Source organism: Haematobia irritans, chromosome 4, assembly GCF_050003625.1.
Source record: "Haematobia irritans isolate KBUSLIRL chromosome 4, ASM5000362v1, whole genome shotgun sequence".
Lineage (NCBI taxonomy): Eukaryota > Metazoa > Arthropoda > Insecta > Diptera > Muscidae > Haematobia > Haematobia irritans.
In genome coordinates, this window is record NC_134400.1 from 148607432 (window position 1) to 148629189 (window position 21758).

General features: G+C 36.2%; 1 protein-coding gene across 1 annotated transcript in view; it reads left to right on the plus strand.

Annotated features, from left to right (window-relative positions):
* Positions 1–21758, plus strand: part of LOC142235808 (G-protein coupled receptor dmsr-1-like) — a 46225-nt gene that overhangs the window by 11855 nt on the left and 12612 nt on the right. Inside the window, exons 2-3 of the mRNA XM_075307066.1 lie at positions 3881–4503; positions 4558–5076. Coding sequence (XP_075163181.1) covers positions 3881–4503; positions 4558–5076 — 1142 coding nt within the window. The remainder of the gene's footprint in view (positions 1–3880; positions 4504–4557; positions 5077–21758) is intronic.

The window sequence follows — 21758 nt, forward strand, 5'->3', positions numbered from 1 at the left end:
ATCGGTCCCTATGGGGGGTATATCAAAATCGATCGATACGCCCTATATTCGGCTATATACCTTGTGTGGATCCAAAATCGCTCTTGATTTTGAATTTCAGGCAAATCTCATACAAATTGGGATGACTACACACTTAAAAGGTCAAATCTGGAGATCGGTCTATATGAGGTAAAGTATCTCTAGATTTTGAATTTCAGGTAATTGGATACAAATTGCGGTGTCTAGAAGACCAAGAAATCAAATTATGAGATCGGGCTATATAGATTTTGATTTGATTTATTTATTATTGTAAAACTAGTACAACAAGATTTGATATCTTATAAATTACAGTACTAGCTGATATTTGGTAATAAAAAAGATTTGAAATCACTATTAGAATTATACATAGTTATACCCTTCACCACTACTTTGGTACAGGGTATAATAAGTTTGTGCATTTGTATGTAACGCCAAGAAGGAAAAGTCTGAGACCCATCGTTTAGTATACCGATCGTCTTAGAATTAAATTCTGATTTAGCGATGTCCGTCTGTCTGTCTGTCTGTTGATGTATTTTTGTGTGCAAAGTACAACTCGCAGTTTTAGTCCGATTGTCCTAAAATTTGGTACAGGGGCCTGTTTCGGCTCAAAGACGATCCCTATTGATTTTGGAAAAAATCGGTTAAGATTTAGATATAGCTGCCATATATATTTTTCACCGATCTGGTCATAATTGGCGTGTATATCAACCGATCTTCCTCAAATTCCATACATCCGAATATTTTATGAGTCTCGAAAAACTTGCAAAATATCAGCCAAATCGGTTCAGATTTAGATATAGCTCCCATATATAGCTTTCGCCCGATTTACACTCATTTGCCCACAGAGGCCAATTTTTTGCTCCGATTTAGTTGAAATTTAGCACAGGGAGTAGAATTAGCATTTTAGCTATGCGTGTCAAATTTGGTTGAAATCGGTTCAGATTTAGATATAGCTCCCATATATAGCTTTCGCCCGATTTACACTCAAATGACCACAGAGGCCAATTTTTGCTACGATTTAGTTGAAATTTTGCACAGGGAGTATAATTAGCATTGTAGCTATGCGTGCCAAATTTGGTTGAAATCGGTTCAGATTTAGATATAGCTCCCATATATAGCTTTCGCCCGATTTACACTCATATGACCACAGATGCCAATTTTTTGCTCCGATTTAGTTGAAATTTTGCACAGGGAGTAGAATTAGCATTGTAGCTATGCGTGCCAAATTTGGTTGAAATCGGTTCAGATTTAGATATATCTCCCATATATAGCTTTCGCCCGATTTACACTCATAGGACCGTAGAGGCCAATTTTTAACTCCGATTTAGTTGAAATTTTACACAGGGAGTAGAATTAGCATTGTAGCTATGCGCGCCAAATTTGGTTGAAATCGGTTCAGATTTAGATATAGCTCCCATATATATGTTTTTCTGATTTTGACAAAAATGGTCAAAATATCAACATTTCCCTTGTAAAATCGCCACTGCTTAGTCGAAAAGTTGTAAAAATGACTCTAATTTTCCTAAACTTCTAATACATATATATCGAGCGATAAATCATAAATAAACTTTTGCGAAGTTTTCTTAAAATTGCTCCAGATTTAAATGTTTCCCATATTTATACCCTTCACCACTACTGTGGTACAGGGTATAATAAGTTTGTGCATTTGTATGTAACGCCAAGAAGGAAAAGTCTGAGACCCATCAGGGTATAATAAGTTTGTGCATTTGTATGTAACGCCAAGAAGGAAAAGTCTGAGACCCATCGTTTAGTATACCGATCGTCTTAGAATTAAATTCTGAATCGATTTAGCGATGTCCGTCTGTCTGTCTGTCTGTCTGTTGATGTATTTTTGTGTGCAAAGTACAACTCGCAGTTTTAGTCCGATTGTCCTAAAATTTGGTATAGGGTCCTGTTTCGGCTCAAAGACGATCCCTCGGTTCAGATTTAGATATAGCTGTCATATATATTGCTCACCGATCTGGTCATAATTGGCGTGTATATCAACCGATCTTCCTCAAATTCCGTACATCCGAATATTTTATGAGTCTCAAAAAACTTGCAAAATATCAGCCAAATCGGTTCAGATTTAGATATAGCTCCCATATATAGCTTTCGCCCGATTTACACTCATTTGCCCACAGAGGCCAATTTTTTGCTCCGATTTAGTTCAAATTTTGCATAGGGAGTAGAATTAGCATTGTAGCTATGCGTGCCAAATTTGGTTGAAATCGGTTCAGATTTAGATATAGCTCCCATATATAGCTTTCGCCCGATTTACACTCATATGACCACAGAGGCCAATTTTTTGCTCCGATTTAGTTGAAATTTTGCACAGGGAGTAGAATTAGCATTGTAGCTATGCGTGCCAAATTTGGTTGAAATCGGTTCAGATTTAGATATATCTCCCATATATAGCTTTCGCCCGATTTACACTCATATGACCGTAGAGGCCAATTTTTAACTCCGATTTAGTTGAAATTTTACACAGGGAGTAGAATTAGCATTGTAGCTATGCACGCCAAATTTGGTTGAAACCGGTTCAGATTTAGATATAGCTCCCATATATACGTTTTTCTGATTTCGACAAAAATGGTCAAAATACCAACATTTTCCTTGTAAAATCGCCACTGCTTAGTCGAAAAGTTGTAAAAATTACTCTAATTTTCCTAAACTTCTAATGCATATATATCGAGCGATAAATCATAAATAAACTTTTGCGAAGTTTTCTTAAAATTGCTCCAGATTTAAATGTTTCCCATATTTATACCCTTCACCACTACTGTGGTACAGGGTATAATAAGTTTGTGCATTTGTATGTAACGCCAAGAAGGAAAAGTCTGAGACCCATCGTTTAGTATATTGATCGTCTTAGAATTAAATTCTGAGTCGATTTAGCGATGTCCGTCTGTCTGTTGATGTATTTTTGTGTACAAAGTACAGCTCGCAGTTTTAGTCCGATTGTCCTAAAATTTGGTATAGGGTCCTGTTTCGGCTCAAAGACGATCCCTATTGATTTAGGAAAAAACGGTTCAGATTTAGATATAGCTGCCATATATATTTTTTACCGATCTGGTTTTTTACTAAAATTGTGTTCCACCCTAGTGCATTAGCCAATTTAAATTTTGAGTCTATAGATTTTGTAGAAGTCTATCAAATTCTGTCCAAATCGAGTGATATTTAAATGTATGTATTTGGGACAAACCTTTATATATATCACCCAACACATTTGACGGATGTGATATGGTATCGAAAATTTAGATCTACAAAGTGGTGCAGGGCCCGACTTTAGACTTTCCTTCCTTGTTTTAATATAGATTTAATATAAATTTTAGACATTTTAAATAATCAAAAGTAACAATAAAAGGCAATGATCAACAGAACTAATGTAGGTTTTGAAATAGCTTCTTTTTGATTAGCATTACTTAAGCATTGTATGGTTCGAGGGAGGGAGATCGGGCTATATAGGGGCTACACTAAACCGTAGACAGATACACACTATATTCGGCACATTCATTTATGAAACCAATATATCTCTGGATTTTGAATTTCAGGCAGATCGGATAAAAGTTTTCCGAAACTCGTTACTCACGCACACTCAAGAAGTAATTATTTTCGAGAACACGCTGAGGCCCGACATTTTGGTTGGTAAATCACGGTCACGCACACTTGCGCCGTTGCCAGCAGTCACGAAAATTGGGATAAGGAACATTTAGTTGGGCTGTCAAAATTTTCGAATAAATAATAACACTTAACTATAAACAAATATTTTTTGGAATAAAAATACGTTAATTTTATTATTTGTGTTAAAATATAAACTAACTTTCTAATTGTTCTCTCTATAAAATTTCTTTATATTTAGCTACAAAAATGTGCATGGTTATATATCACTGATTGTCTGCATTCTGGGTACCATAGCAAACACGTTGAACATTATTGTTCTATCGCGTCGTGAAATGCGGTCACCCACAAATGCCATTTTAACAGGACTCGCCGTTGCTGATTTGGCAGTAATGCTTGAGTACATACCCTATACAATACACGACTACATACTCTGGGATCATCTTGATCTTGAGCACAAACTTAGCTATTCTTGGGCTTGCTTCATCAAGTTCCATTCCATATTTGGTCAAGTACTGCATACCATCTCCATATGGCTAACTGTGACATTGGCCGTATGGCGATACATTGCCGTAGCTTATCCGCAAAAGAATCGCCAATGGTGCGGCATGCGCACCACCATGATAACGATTACATCGGCATATGTAGTATGCTTGCTGGTCGTATCACCTTCCATGTATCTGGTAACATCCATAGCAAAATATCGTGATACAATTCATGCTAATGGCAGAGTGTCCTTCGAACCCCTTACACAATATGTGATTGATTATTACATGGATCATGGATCAATAGGTTCCAGGCTGGATGGTGTAACTGCAGCAGCAGCAAATGGAACAGGTTATCAAAGCCAATGGCAAAATGCCAGTAATGCTGAATCGCTCGTAACAATGGTTGTCAATTCTTCCCACCCGAACGTAGACAGCTCCACTATAACAACCTCACTGGATTTTACTACCACTGCTGTAACTAGTCCGGGTACAGAGGTAGTGCGCACGGTCATTACATATCGCCTGTATCACAGTGAATTGGCATTGCACAACAAAACCCTGCAGTACACCACGTTCCTCATCTACAGTGTAGTCATCAAATTGATTCCTTGTATTGCCCTTACCATACTGTCAATACGTTTGATAATGGCCCTACTGGAGGCCAAGCGTAGGCGAAAAATGCTTACCACAAATGCTGCAAATGGCATGAAGCCCATGGTAAATGACAAGACAGTCAAAGGGGAGAAACAGTCGTCGGCGGAGGCGCCACATCAGAAGCCTCGCAAGAATAGTAAAACGTTGGAGAAGGAGAAGCAAACAGATAGGACGACTCGTATGCTTTTGGCTGTACTCCTGTTGTTTCTAATTACAGAGTTTCCGCAGGGTATTCTGGGACTACTGAATACCATATTGGGTGATGACTTCTACATGCAGTGCTATCTTAAACTGAGTGAGTATAATTAAAATTCATAGTAATTTGGGGCGCGCGTGTAACACTAATAGTGGATGTTTTTTTTCGGAGTCACATTATTACAATGTTTTGCAAGTATAACGGATATTTGAAATTTAATTTATGGCACTTACAGCCGATTTCCTTTCCATTGTATATGGTGGCGAAAATTCATTGTAAAACAAGTAAGGAAAGTTCAAAGTCGATACCATCTTAATCATTCAAATCTGTTGGGTGATGCACACAAAAACTAATACATTTATTTTATGAATAGTGTTGACAAAAATTTTACAAGCACGGTATTCATAAATTATATGAAAACAATTTGTAAAACAAACAATACAGCGCGATTAAATTTCAGGCTCACTTAGACTATTCAGTCCAGTGTGATACACATTTAACTAAAAGTACCTATTACCCATCGAACATTTGCCATCATTACAGCCTTCTCACGCAGTAAGAGCTTGAAGGTAGCCAGAGGCATACCAACAGATTCTAGTTCCCCTGGAATATGTAAGGTAGTCCCTAGCCTTGCTAACTCATCCGCTTCGCAGTTCCCCGGTATGTTCCTATGATCAGGCACCCATATTAGCCATCTCTTTGAGAGATTTGTGGCAGTCGATTGCCTTTTTCGAGTTAAGGAACACAGAGTCCAAGGATTTTATTGCAGGTTGATTGTCTGAGTATATATTAATTCCAACATTTTTTAGAACATTACTTCTCAGCCAATTCGTCACCTCTCTTATTGCTAATATTTCAGCCTGAAAACCACTACAAAAAAAACAAGTAAGTAAAGTAGAAAGTCGGGCGGGGCCGACTATATTATACCCTGCACCACTTTGTAAATCTAAATTTTCGATACCATATCACATCCGTCAAATGAGTTGGGGGCTATATATAAAGGTTTGTCCCAAATACATACATTTAAATATCACTCGATCTGGACAGAATTTGATAGACTTCTACAAAATCTATAGACTCAAAATTTAAGTCGGCTAATGCACTAGGGTGGAACACAATGTTAGTAAAAAAATATGGGAAACGTTTAAATCTGAAGCAATTTAAAGGAAACTTCAACAAATTTTATTTATGATTTATCGCTCGATATATATGTATTAGAAGTTTAGGCAAATTAGAGTAATTTTTACAACTTTTCGACTAAGCAGTGGCGATTTTACAAGGAAAATGTTGGTATTTTGACCATTTTTGTCGAAATCAGAAAAACATATATGGGAGCTATATCTAAATCTGAACCGATTTCAACCAAAGTTGGCACGCATAGCTACAATGCTAATTCTACTCCCTGTGCAAAATTTCAACTAAATCGGAGTAAAAAATTGGCCTCTGTGGTCATATGAGTATAAATCGGGCGAAAGCTATATATGGGACATATATCTAAATCTGAACCGATGTCAACCAAATTTGGCACGCACAGCTACAATGCTAATTCTACTCCCTGTGCAAAATTTCAACTAAATCGGAGTTAAAAATTGGCCTCTGTGGTCATATGAATGTAAATCGGGCGAAAGCTATATATGGGAGCTATATCTAAATCTGAACCGATTTCAACCAAATTTGGAACGCATAGCTACAGTGATAATTATACTCCCTGAGCAAAATTTCAACTAAATCGGAGCAAAAAATTGGCCTCTGTGGTCATTTGAGTGTAAATCGGGCGAAAGCTATATATGGGAGCTATATCTAAATCTGAACCTATTTCAACCAAATTTGGCACCCATAGCTATAATGATAATTCTACTCCCTGTGCAAATTTCAACTAAATCGGAGCAAAAACTTGGCCTCTGTGGGCAAATGAGTGTAAATCGGGCGAAAGCTATATATGGGAGCTATATCTAAATCTGAACCGATTTGGCTGATATTTTGCAAGTTTTTCGAGACTCATAAAATATTCGGATGTACGGAATTTGAGGAAGATCGGTTCATATACACGCCAATTATGACCAGATCGGTGAAAAATATATATGGCAGCTATATCTAAATCTGAACCGATTTTTTCCAAAATCAATACGGATCGTCTTTGAGCCGAAACAGGACCCTATACCAAATTTTAGGACAATCGGACTAAAACTGCGAGCTGTACTTTGCACACAAAAATACATCAACAGACAGACAGACAGACGGACAGACAGACAGAGAGACAGACATCGCTAAATCGACTCAGAATTTAATTCTAAGACGATCGGTATACTAAACGATGGGTCTCAGACTTTTCCTTCTTGGCGTTACATACAAATGCACAAACTTATTATACCCTGTACCACAGTAGTGGTGAAGGGTATAAAAAAAACAAAAAAATAACATATTGGACTAAAATTGCGACCAAGACTTTGATTACAAAAATCTTTTCACAGACAGACGGACGGACGGACATGGTTAGATCGACTCAGGGGATGGCCCTGAGCAATATTGCCACATACATCATACTCGTATGCCTACCTCGTCTCATTCTGAGTGTTGCAAACATATGCACTAACTTATAATACATTGTTCCACAGTGTAGCGCAGGGTATATAGATGTGTGTTCTTTATTTTAATTAAGATGTCATTATTTTAAAGAAATTTGTCCTTTTGTAAATTGTACATCCTAAAATGTAGGTTGCGCAATCTTTAATATCACGTAAACATTTTTTTAGTGTATAATCTAGCCGTAAGTATAATTAGGAAATAATTAGTGCAACCCTAGTGTTACACCTTTTCATCGAATCGAACTCGCCTTTAGTAAAAAATATTGGAAATATTTAAATCTCAAGATATTTTTATGCAATTTTGCATCAAACATGCTCAGAACATTTCGACACGCGAGGGCGATTTGTTTTGTTTACACCAACTTGAAAGATTCATCTCGCCCAAAAAATGGAAGAAACTCAATTTAATTTTTGGCGATGAAGCTCCGTCATGGATCAATATTTCTTGATGGTATGGTGAATTCAATAGAGGTCCCAGTTCACTCTAAGACGAATTTCGTCAAGTTCGTTCAAAATCACTAGTTTTTCCTGAAACCATTGATCCTGTGCGCCAACTCATATTGCAAGATCGTCATGTGACCCATCGTAGTATTGAGACAATCTTAGTCATTATTGGATGAACATTTGACCAACACACAAGTATATACAGCAGTAAGTTCGGCCGGGCCGAATATTAAATACCCACCACCATGAATCAAATATTATAGCTTCCTCTGAAATTTCAGGGGGGAGATATTCTCCCAAGCAGAGCAGTTCAACCAATACACTTCCCGAAGATAAATTTAAACATTTTACTTATGAAGACTATATCAGATTCTGGATTTATAAGAACCATTTTAGTTGGCGTTTTAGAGGAAATATTAACATCTCTTGTAAGTGTGAAAGAAAATGGTGAAATAACGCCTTGATTTGAAATCTAAAATCTGTAGATTTTCGCCCCCATTATTTAAATGATTACGAGAAGTAAAATTTGTAAATTTTACATTCAGTTTCAAGCAATTTTCATGATCACTGCACCTTCTATACTCTCAAGAGGTGAAATCGTTCATGTGGAGACACGTTGTTTCGTGTTTAACATTCTAGTATAATTACAATTTCAGGCAAATCGGATAAAAACTACGGTTTCTACAAACCCAAAAAGTCAAATCGGGAGATCGGGCTATACTAAAACATTGACCGATACTCACCATTTATGGTCCTACAATACCTCTAGATTTCCAATTTTAGGCAAATTAGATAACAACTATGGTTTCTATTTGCCCACGAAGTGAAATCTGGAGATCGTTCTATATGGGGGCTATATAAAAACATGGACCGATACTCACTACCTTTACGGCATACCTTTTTATGGTCCCAAAATACCTCTCTATTTTCAAAATTGGATAAAAACTACGGATTCTATAAGTCCAAGAAATAAAAACAGGAGATCGGTGTATATGGGGCCTGTACCAAAATATGGACCGATACTCCCCACCTCTTTATGGTCCTAAGATACCTTTAGATTTCCAATTTCAGGCAAATTGGATAAAAGCTACGGACTCGAGAAGCCCAAGAAGTAAAATCTGAAGATCGGTCTATATGGAGGCTATACCAAAACATGGACCGATACTCACCATTTTTGGCACACCTCTTTGTGGTCCTAAAGTACTTGTAGATTTCCAATTTCAGGCAAATTGGATAAAAACTACAGTTTCTATAACCCCAAGAAGTAAAATCGGGAGATCGATCTATATGGGGGCTATACCAAAACATGGACCGATACTCACCATTTTTGGCACACCTCTTTATGGTCCTAAAATACCTCTAGATTTCCAATTTCATGTGAATTGGAAAAAAACTACTTTTTCTATAAACCCAAGACCTTAAATCGGGAGTCCGTTTATATGGGGACTATATAAAAACCTGACCGATATAGTCCATCTTCAAACTTGACCTGCCTGCAGACAAAAGACGAGTTTGTGCAAAATTTCAGCACGCATGTTTCATTATGGAAGACTGTAACGTGATTCCAACAGACAGACAGACAAACGGACATGGTTATATCGTCTTATAATTTCTCCCTGATCAAGAATATATATACTTTATATAGTCGGAAATCGATATTTCGATGTGGTACAAACGGAATGACAAACTTATTATACCCCCGTCACCATTCTATGGTGTTGGTTATAAAAAGATTATTTGCGTTGGATCCTACACAAAGAAATGCTCCAAAAATTCAATGGAGGTGCTTCGAAACTCGTCTATGATATCGTATCAGATGTGCTACCTATGTTGCTCGCGCACCAAGCACTTCCAAGCAAATGATCACCTGGACATGTCGCATTTCTTAGTGGTACAAAACCATTTTATTGCCAATTGTCTTCCACGAAATTAGGAAAACCAACTGCCGAAAACGGATCACTCTTCACCACGACAATGCGAGCTCTCATACATCACCTCAAGTAACTGCATTTTTGAAAACATCAATTTGATGGGTCTCCCATATAGTCCTGACTTAGCACCGAATGATTTCGTTTTATTTCCGTGCGTAAAAAATGAAATGGGAGGTCAATGTTTTATGACACCTTAAGAAGCAGTTGATGCATTCAGAATGCATGCTTTTGTATAAACCTCAATCGGAGTGGCAAAAGTACATCGACAATTGGTTCAAACGCATAGAAAAGTGAATAGATCTTGTTTTTTTGTTTTTGTTCCCTAATCCCGAAATATAAAAGGCAACGCTAATAACAGTAACTTACTACCCACAAAACCAAATATCCTACAACTACCGTCCCAGTCTTGTATACCTCTACAATAGCAAATGAATTGACTGTTACCAATATTAAATAGACTAAGAAAATCCTCCTGTATAACCAACGTTTATTTAGAAAGTTTATTTTAGAAAGAAGTAAATTTTAATGAACAAGCATATAAACATGAGCATCCATTGTTATCTAATAACAAAAGGCATTCAGGCGATAATAATGTTTCGAAAACATTGAGGTAGTAATTGTAACAAAATATGAATGCCAATTAAAACTTAAATTATGAGTATCCTTTTATACGCTACACTGAAAAAACAGTGAACCCATCAGGAAGAAAACTTTCGGTTAATTTTTGTAAATTTTGAATATTTTTCGAAATTTTTAACTAAACAGTTTTACAAACGTTGCCATCACGCCGATGTCATAAAAATAAGTAAATATTTGTCGACAAATACAAGAAAATTTATTAGACATAACTATGTTTTTTCACATGTTAAAGAAAATATTGTAGTTTGAAGAAAAAACTTGGAGTTCAAAATTGCAAGAATGTCCGAACCAAAGAAGCGGAGAATACAAGTAAGGATGCTTTTAAGACACAATTCTCTTTTAAATGGGGTTTTGTGTACTTGACTCTACGAAGCACATTTCAATTTTTCGCTTTTTCAGCTTTTTTTCATATGCCATAAAATGTCCGTTAAAAACAAGACTTCCAGTAGAAATTATGCTATATTTCAAGTAAAAAATGTCTTTAAAATAAAGTATTGAAAAACATATCCTATTTTTGAATGATTTTTACCTTGTAGTCAAGATGCAACAAATTTAAAGACAGTTTCATTAATTTTAAAGAATTTTTCTGAATTATTAAAGTCAAGTTGACCTTAGTCCAAAAATTTCAAATCACTTAATTATAACGACAACACGACTTCATTTAAAGTATCGAACTTTGAAGATCTATAAAAACAAAATTAGTTCCTCTTTATTAATGAGTAGCCCAAGAGGAGTTGACGGATTTTTTCGAAAATAAAAGTGGGCATTGAGTTCGAGTTTTGCCGCTAAAATTATTTCTCATTTTAGCGGCAAAACCAGAATAACATTACAACGTTTTCCGGTAAATTGTATTATAACATGGTGGGGAAAGATCCAAAGCAACAATTGAATAAGTTTATTTTCTTTAAAAGAAATTATTAAAGAAAAGTAAAAGGGTAAACATGGCCATTTTAACGTGATAATGCCAATTTATAGCGGCCTTAAGAATTAAACTAAGTACAAAATTATTCGTTAATAAAAATTTATATATTTATGTGTATTTCTAAATTAATGGTGTTACATGCTAGCAAACAATTGTTCACACCAAAATAAATGTATGTGCTGTTTTAAAATTACTGTTTAGAATTTAAATATAATGTGCTTTTGAATGGTTATCGTTAACCTTAGGATTCGATGGTAAAATATTTATATATACTCGACTTTCACGTTCTTCTTTTGTAAGAGTTTTTGAATTTCTTCGAAAATTTGTATACAAAAACCTTTATTTGTTACACAATTTTTATTGTTGCAATAAAAAAATAATATTTGATTTGAACTCAGTCCATTTCGTTTATATCAAGCACTTTTCTTTTCTGACTTTAAGTCTTTTATAAAACACACTTTACAATTTCGTTGTAAAAATTTAATATAATAGTATGTAATGCTGAACACCTTTTCGGGAACTTCCGAACGTATCTGGAATATATGTTAAAAAATATATTTAAGAAAAAATGGTGTTGGTCGAAGCCGGGATCGAACCCAGGTCCCCTGTCACGCAAGGCGGATGACCAACCACTGCTCCACGCTGCCAACAAACGTATGTTTAACAATGTTATGTTGTTAAACAATGTTATGTTTCCATCGGCTCGTGGGCGCCGCAAGCTATGCTATATAAATATAACTTATAACGAAAATTATCTCTTGATGACCACAACAGCTACGTAGGCCAGTGGTTTGTGTGCTGGCTTACAAACTGTGTAGTCCGCTGTTCGAATCCCCGTCCGGCAAAAGGTAAAATTAAAAAAATTATAAAATATAATAATTTCTTCAAAAATGTTTGTATTACAGAAAAAGGTGCTAAAACTCGTGGAAGTGAGAAAAATGTGAGGGATTATACAATTAGGTAGAAAAAAAAATTTGGGCACAATCTTCTTTGGGAGAGAATTCTTCTAAGCATATAATATTTTTGGGTTCAAAATGTTTCCAAACATATTATATGTTCACATAAGAACATATAGTTTTTTGGAAGACAACATTATTGAATTTGGATGGAAAAATACAAAATGTTTGGAACTTAGACTACCCAAACATATTATATTGTTAAGACCAATATGCTTTCAAACATATTATATATTGGAAGAAATCAAACATATAAATGTTTGGGCAATACCCAAAAATTTATATGCTTGAAGCAAAATATGTTTGGGAGTATATGTTACAGAAGCGATTTTTTTTTGTTGAGGGTAGAAACTTCTTCTAAACACTGCCATCCACAATCCAATTACTTAAGTTGCGGTAACGCCTGCCGATGGCAAGGTATCTTAAAACCTCCTAACACCGTCTTCTAAATTGTACGTAAGTTCATACGTGATGTATATTAAATTAAAATAGATCGATCAAATACGTATATAATTCAGTTTGACAAAATTTTCTATAGACATAAAATTTTCACAAAATTTTCTATAGAAATAAAATTTTTCCAAAATTTTCTATAGAATAAAATTTTGACAAAATTTTCTATAGAAATAAAATTTTAACAAAATTTTCTACAGAAATAAAATTTTAACAAAATTTTCTATAGAAATAAAATTTTAACAAAATTTTCGATAGAAATAAAATTTTCACAAAATTTTCTATAGACATAAAATTTTGACAAAATTTTCTATAGGAATAAAATTTTGACAAAATTTTCTATAAAAGAAAATTTTAACAAAATTTTCTATAGAAATAAAATTTTAACAAAATTTTCTGTAGAAATAACATTTTAACAAAATTTTCTATAGAAATAAACTTTTGACAAAATTTTCTATACAAATAAAATTTTCTATAGAAATAAAATTTTCACAAAATTTTCTATAGAAATAAAATGTTGACAAATAGTCTAAAGAAATAAAATTTTGACAAAATTTTCTATAGAAATAAAATTTTAACAAAATTTTCTATTGAAATAAAATTTTAACAAAATTTTGTATAGAAATAAAATTTTGACAAAATTTTTTATAGAAATACAATTTTGGTAGATTATTTTTGGCTCGAGTGGCAACCATGATTATTAATCGATATGGACCAATTTTTGTGTGATTGGAGATCGGCTACATACAACTATAGACCGATATGGACCAATTTTGGTATGGTTGTTAGAGGCCATATACTAACACCACTTTCCGAATTTGAACCGGATCGGATGAATTTTGCTCCTCCAAGAGGCTCCGGAGGTCAAATCGGATGAAAGTTGCTTCTCTTGGAGGCTCCGCAAGCCAAATCTGGGATCGGTTTATATGGGGGCTACATATAATTATGGAGCGATGTGGACCAATTTTTGCGTGGTTGTGAGAGACCATACACCAACATCATGTACCTAATTTCAGGCGGATCGGATGAAATTTGCTTCTCTTTGAGGCTCCGCAAGCCAAATCTGGTGATCGGTTTATATGGGGGCTATATATAATTATGGACCGATGTGTACCAATTTTTGCGTGGTTGTTAGAGACCATATACCAACACCATGTACCAAATTTCAGCCGGATCGGATGAAAATTGCTTCTCTTGGAGGCTCCGCAAGCCAAATCTGAGGGTCCCTTTATATGGGGACTATACGTAAAAATGGACCAATATGGCCCATTTGCAATACCATCCGACCTACATCAATAACAACTACTTGTGCCAAGTTTCAATTCGATAGCTTATTTCGTTCGGAAGTTAACGGGATTTTAACAGACGGACGGACGGACATGCTTAGATCGACTCACAATTTCACCACGACCCAGAATATATATATATATACTTTATGGGGTCTTAGAGCAAAATTTCGATGTGTTAAAAACGAAATGACAAAGTAAATATACCCCCCATCCTATGATGGAGGGTATAAAAATTGCGACAAACTGGAGCACCGGTACCAGTCCTGTGATATGTCTGTCGGTAGTAATTCGCACCAATTTCCCGTAGGGTAGCGACAAAGTTTCATAAATATTGTGGTAGGTATACAAATTTTCAAAAAGTTATGTATATGTATTTTTCCCTTTTGGTTGACTGTGAGATACATTACTTTCCAGATCTGCCTTCCATTGCAGCAACTTCATTCAGTTTAGTTTGTTTAAATTTACAACTGCTCCCAAGTGGAGCTTCTTACTTAGAACAATGGAATTTCTTATCTTGTGCTGTGCAACGTCATTCATTTTGTATCCCATAGCCTCAGAAACGATGAAGAATAAAACAAATAGTAACAACGAAACTGATTTAAATGTTCAAAATATCCTTGGAGATTTTTCACAAATATAGCTAAGCAAAATATAATTGAATAAATGACTACTATGAAAAACTATGTGTATAATTCTGGCTGAACTCCTTAATGGCATCCAGAAAATTGTAAAATACCTACTAAAGAGAGAATATAAAGAAATTGCAAGATTTCAGGGATTGTCTAGAAATTTATTGGGATGGCTGCTTAACGCTTACGCTACCAAATTAATACTAACAAGTAACAATTACCAAAAGTTCTGCCAGGCCGAATCTTATGTACCCAACACTTTGGATTGCGTACAAAGTTCTACTGAGAACTATCATCCACAATCGAATTACTTGGGTTATGGTAACAGCTACCGATAGCCGTGTTAGAGGTCACTTACTAACATCACATACCAGATTCCAACCGGATCGGATGAAATTAACTTCTCCAAGAGGTTCCGGAAGTCAAGTCAGGGGATTGGTTTATATGAGGGCTATATATAATTATGAGTCGCTATATATCAATTTTTGCATGGTTAAAAGTCACAGAAAATTTGCTCTTCCAAAAAGCTCAGGAGTTCCAAATTGGAGTTCGGTTATACTAATGTCGCGTATAAAGTATAAACTGGCTCGGATGAAATTTTCTTTTCCAGGAGACTTCGAAAGTCAAATCTTGGGGTCGGTTTATATGGAGGCAATACCTACACACAAAAAAATTCTGATTCCATCAAGAAATTAATTGATCCAATTGATATTTTAATCATAGAAATGATGTATCAATTAAAAATTGATTGAAAGTCAATTAAAAAATTGTTTGATCCAATTAAAAAATTAATTGATACTATTATTATTGTGATTAATTTTTGTTTCAATTAAAAATTTTGTTGAATCAATTAAATTTTTACTTGAATATTTTTTAAAACCCAATTAAAATTTTTATTGAAATTTTTTTTCTGTGTAGAAGTGGTCCCTTTGCAATACCATCCGACCTTCATCAGTAACAACTACTGTTGTAAAGCTTCAATTGGATACACAGAAACAAATATTTTTCGTATTCAATCACGAAACTGATTGATCAATTAATTTTTAATTGAGATTTCTTCAATCACCGAAATAATATTAATGATAAGAAATTAATTTATCCAATTAAAAATTTAATTGATACTTTTAATTTCTGTGATTGATTTTTGTTTCAATTAAAAATTTTTTTAAACCAAATAAATTTTTGATTGAATTTTTTATACATTCCACCATTGTCATTCCGTTTGTATATTCTGGGTCGTTATATATTCTGGGTAGTGGTGAAATTCTGAGTCGATCTGAGCATGTCCGTTCGTCTGCTGAAATCACGCTAACTTCCGAACGAAACAAGCTATCGTCTTGAAACTTGGCACAAGTAGATGTTATTGATGTAGGTCGGATGGTATTGCAAATCGCCCATATCGGTCCACTTTTACGTATAGCCCCCATATAAACGGACCCCCAAATTTGGATTGAGGATCCTCTAAGAGAAGCAAATTTCATTCGATCCGGCTGAAATTTAGTACATGGTAATAGTAAAACTTGGTCAATATAAACTTGACGTATTTCTTTCAATTTTGCATTTAAAAAACCTGAAAACCCCTCATTTTGAAGGTGTGTGTGTGTAGAATGTTGCTCCTATTTTGATTTTGGAATTCACTCTTCAGTTGTCAAAATGCCGTCCAAGCAAGAAGAGCAGCGTATCAAAATTTTGCTCGCGCATCGCGAAAATCCGAGCTACTCGCACGCAAAGCTGGCAAAATCGCTAAAAGTTGCGAAATCAACGGTTACAAATGTAATTAAAGTGTTTGGGGAACGTTTGTCGACAGCCAGGAAGTCTGGATCGGGGGTGAAATCGAAAACCGGAAGCCGCTGAGACGACAAAGGGAGTTGCCGGTAGTTTCAAGCGAAACCCTAACCTCTCTCTCCGAGATGCCGCAAATAAGCTGGGTGTATCGTCTACAACCGTGCATCGAGCCAAAAAACGAGCCGGACTATCGACTTACAAGAAGGTAGTGACTCCAAATCGCGATGACAAACAAAATACGACGGCCAAAGCGCGATCCCGGAGGCTGTACACGACGATGTTGACGAAGTTTGACTGCGTGGTAATGGACGACGAAACCTACGTCAAAGCCGACTACAAGCAGCTTCCGGGACAGGAGTTTTATACGGCAAAAGGAAGGGGAAAGGTAGCACATATTTTCAAGCAACTAAAACTGTCAAAGTTCGCAAAGAAATATCTGGTTTGGCAAGCCATCTGAACCTGTGGCTTGAAAAGCAGCATTTTCATAGCTTCCGGGACTGTCAACCAAGAAATTTACGTGAAAGAGTGTTGGAATAAACGTCTGCTGCCTTTCCTGAAGAAACACGGTTGTTCCGTACTGTTTTGGCCGGATTTGGCATCTTGCCATTACGGTCAAAAGGCCATGGAGTGGTACGCCGCCAACAACGTGCAGGTGGTTCCCAAGGACAAGAACTCTCCCAACACACCAGAGCTCCGCCCAATTGAGAAATACTGGGCCATTGTCAAAGAAGACCTAAAGAAGACCAAAAAAACTGCTAAGGACGAGCAGCAGTTCAAGGCAAACTGGCTTTCTGCGGCGAAGAAGGTGGACAAGGTGGCTGTACAAAATCTGATGGCAGGTGTCAATCGTGAGGCCCGGCAATTCGGATTTGGAAAAGCGAAAGCCTAACTGAATATTTTTCCTGAATTTTATACTAATTGAACTTGAAACAGAAATTTACTTTGATTTTTTAAATAAACGATTTCACCGATTTACACGCGTTTTCCCTTGACCAAATTTTGACCGTATCACCCTTTATATGGTCTCTGATGACCGTGCTGAGGCATAATGGAGGTTCTATGCCGTTAATGTGCCAAATTATCTCATCCTTTATCTCTTGAATTGTTGCTGGCTTATCGACGTACACCTTTTCCTTCAAATAACCCCAAAGAAAAAAGTGCTACGGTGTCAAATCACATGATCTTGGCGGCCAATTGACATCGCCATTACGTGAGATAACACGACCATTGAATTTGTTGCGCAAAAGAGCCATTGTTTCGTTAGCTGTGTGGCAAGTGGCACCGTCCTGCTGAAAGCACATATAGTCCACATCTATATCTTCCAATTCGGGCCATAAAAAGTTCGTTATCATCTCACGATAGCCAACACCATTCACAGTAACTGCCTGACCGGCCTCATTTTGGAAAAAAAATACGGCCCGATGATGCCGCCAGCCCATAAACCGCACCAAACAGTCACTCTTTGTGGGTGCATTGTTTTTTCGACAATCACTCTTGGATTCTCATTCGGCCAAATGCGGCAATCCTGTTTATTGACGAATCCACTGAGGTGAAAATGTGCCTCATCACTGAAGATGATTTTCTTCGAAAATTGATCATCCACTGTTGTCATTTCTTGGAACCATTCTGCCCATTAACGACGTCCATGGCTCAAATTGAGTAAGTCTGAAATAGAGAAATGTCAAATAAAATTCGGAAAAAAATTGGGGTTTAGATGTGGTTCACATTCAACATCGGTCCTTACAATTTAACCACCCATTAGGTTTACGACTTTTGCGATATACACTATCTCAAACAATTGTCCATACAGCAAACTGTTGAAGCTATATTTCATTATGCCTCCGAAACTATATGGCCGAATCGTTTCAAGTAAATTGTATTTTGAGGATCAAGCTTGAATAATTATCTATTATATCTATTTGATACCATAAAAGATCGAAAAAAATCAAATTATCTAGTTTCTGAGATGCGATGAAATATAGCTTGTACAGTTTGGTGTACGGACAATTGTTTGAGACAGTATACGTATTATACTGTCGTAAATGTATGTCGCAAAAGTCACAGTTTGCGACACACCAACCCTGGGTATACCTGATATATGACCTCTACCCACCACGAATAAATGGTTTCATATCGATTCATAATTATGTATAGACTCCTCCATATAATCCGACCAAGAATTTGGCTTCTATAGATCCATTCTAACGATGTTCGTCTGTTATAATAACGATACAACCTTCAATAATGGCACCAATGTTCTGATAATTGGCACACCTTCCTCTACTAGCATGCAAAGATCTTTCCATGGCTAAATATATCCCTCATTTAGATTCTTTGATTTCTTGAGCTGATAGACTCCGCAATTTGTATCCGATTGAACTGAAATTGGAAATCTAGAGGTATTTTGGGTCCACAAATAGGTATGCCAAATTAAGAGATTATCGGTCCATGCCTTGTTATTAACCGATCTCCCGATTTAATTTCTTGTGTTTCTAAATACTGGAATTTTTTTTCGATATACATGAAATTGAAAAGCTAGTGGTATTTTAGATCCATAAAGACCTGTGGTAAATTTCGTTTACCATAATCCATCAATCCTATGTTTTTTTTTTTTGCGTCTAAACCAAAAACCACACAAGTTGTATAAAATCATAACTGAAAATCAATCTATTATTGTGACTTTTTCCAAATTGAAGATTTACAATCGTTACAGAACATGATTTCATTTCGGATATACATACATATGAAATGATAAATCCCTTGCCAATATTTGCATAAATATCTATTTCTTTATAGAAATAACACTCTTCAAATAGAAAATCTCTTATTGGCAAAACAGCTTTGAATATTTTATGGCAATTGGCAATATCATTGAAATTTCAAAAGGTGTGTGAGCTTTGTCACTTCCATCATTCAATATTCGTTGTAATTTAAAAAGGTTTTGTTACGTTTTGACTAACTAAGGCCGTTTAAAGAGTTTGACAATTTTTTTAGTTATATCAAGGTGACATTCCAGAACTCTAGCAAAAAGAATAATAAAGCCTTAAATTCTAATACATTTAGGACAACATTCAAGTTCAACAGAATTTACATAAAGGGTGATACGGTCAAAATTTGGTCAATATAAACTTGAAGTATTTCTTTCAATTTTGCATTTAAAAAACCTGAACACCCCTCATTTTGAAGGTGTGTGTGTGTAGAATGTTGCTCCTATTTTGATTTTGGAATTCACTCTTCAGTTGTCAAAATGCCGTCCAAGCAAGAAGAGCAGCGTATCAAAATTTTGCTCGCGCATCGCGAAAATCCGAGCTACTCGCACGCAAAGCTGGCAAAATCGTTAAAAGTTGCCAAATCAACCATTACAAATGTAATTAAAGTGTTTGGGGAACATTTGTCGACAGCCAGGAAGTCTGGATCGGGGGGAAATCGAAAACCGGAAGCCGCTGAGACGACAAAGAGAGTTGCCGTTAGGTTCAAGTGAAACCCTAACCTCTCTCTCCGAGATGCCGCAAATAAGCTGGGTGTATCGTCTACAACCGTGCATCGAGCCAAAAAACGAGCCGGACTATCGACTTACAAGAAGGTAGTGACTCCAAATCGCGATGATAAACAAAATACGACGACCAAAGCGCGATCCCGGAGGCTGTACACGACGATGCTGACGAAGTTTGACTGCGTGGTAATGGACGACGTAACCTACGTCAAAGCCGGCTACAAGCAGCTTCCGGGACAGGAGTTTTATACGGCAAAAGGAAGGGGAAAGGTAGCAGATATTTTCAAGCACATAAAACTGTCAAAGTTCGCAAAGAAATATCTGGTTTGGCAAGCTATCTGAACCTGTGGCTTGAAAAGCAGCATTTTCATAGCTTCCGGGACTGTCAACCAAGAAATTTACGTGAAAGAGTGTTTGAATAAACGTCTGCTGCCTTTCCTGAAGAAACACGGTTGTTCAGTACTGTTTTTGCCGGATTTGGCATCTTGCCATTACGGTAAAAAGGACATTGAGTGGTACGCCGCCAACAACGTGCAGGTGGTTCCCAAGGAAAAGAACCCTCCCAACACGCCAGAGCTCCGCCCAATTGAGAAATACTGGGCTATTGTCAAGCGGAACCTAAAGAAGACCAAAAAAACTGGTAAGGACGAGCAGCAGTTCAAGGCAAACTGGCTTTCTGCGGCGAAGAAGGTGGACAAGGTGGCTGTACAAAATCTGATGGCAGGTGTCAATCGTGAGGCCCGGCAATTCGGATTTGGAAAAGCGAAAGCCTAACTGAATATTTTCCTGAATTTTATACTAATTGAACTTGAAACAGAAATTTACTTTGATTTTTTAAATAAACGATTTCACCGATTTACACGCGTTTTCCCTTGACCAAATTTTGACCGTATCACCCTTTATATGCAACTGCGGTTTATCTCTCGACTATACAAAGTAAATACATATATTCTTGATCAGGGAGAAATTCTAAGGCGATATAACCATGTCCGTCTGTCTGTCTGGCTGTCTGTTGTAATCACGATACAGTCTTCAATAATGAAGCAATCGTGCTAACATTTTGCACAAACTCGTCTTTGCCTGCAGGCAGGTCAAGTTCGAAGATGGCCTATATAGGTCCAGGTTTTGACATAGTCACCATATAAACTGACCTCCCGATTTGAGGTCTTGGGCTTATAGAAACCGCAGTTTTTAACCAATTTGCATGAAATTGGAATATAGGCCGAACTCCCGATTTTATTTATTGGGATTATAGAAACCGTAGATTTTATCCAATCTGCCCCAATTGGAAATATAGATGTATTTTAGGACCGTAGAGAGATGAGCCGAAAACGATGAGTATCTGTCCATACCCATATTTTAGTATATCCCCTATAAGACCGATCCCCCGATTTAACTTGGGCTTATAGAAACAGTAGTTTTTATCCGATTTGAAATTATAAGTAGGATTTAGTTTTTATCTCTCCATGTGGACCGATATCACTTCTTGAGGGTATAGAAGGCGCACTGATCAAGAAAATTGCTTGAAACTACATGTAAAATTTCCAATTATTTAAATGATTAGGAGAAATCATTTAAATAATTGGGGTCAAATTCTACAGATTTTAGATTTCAAAGCAAGGCGTTATTTCATAACTTTCTTGCACACTTACAAG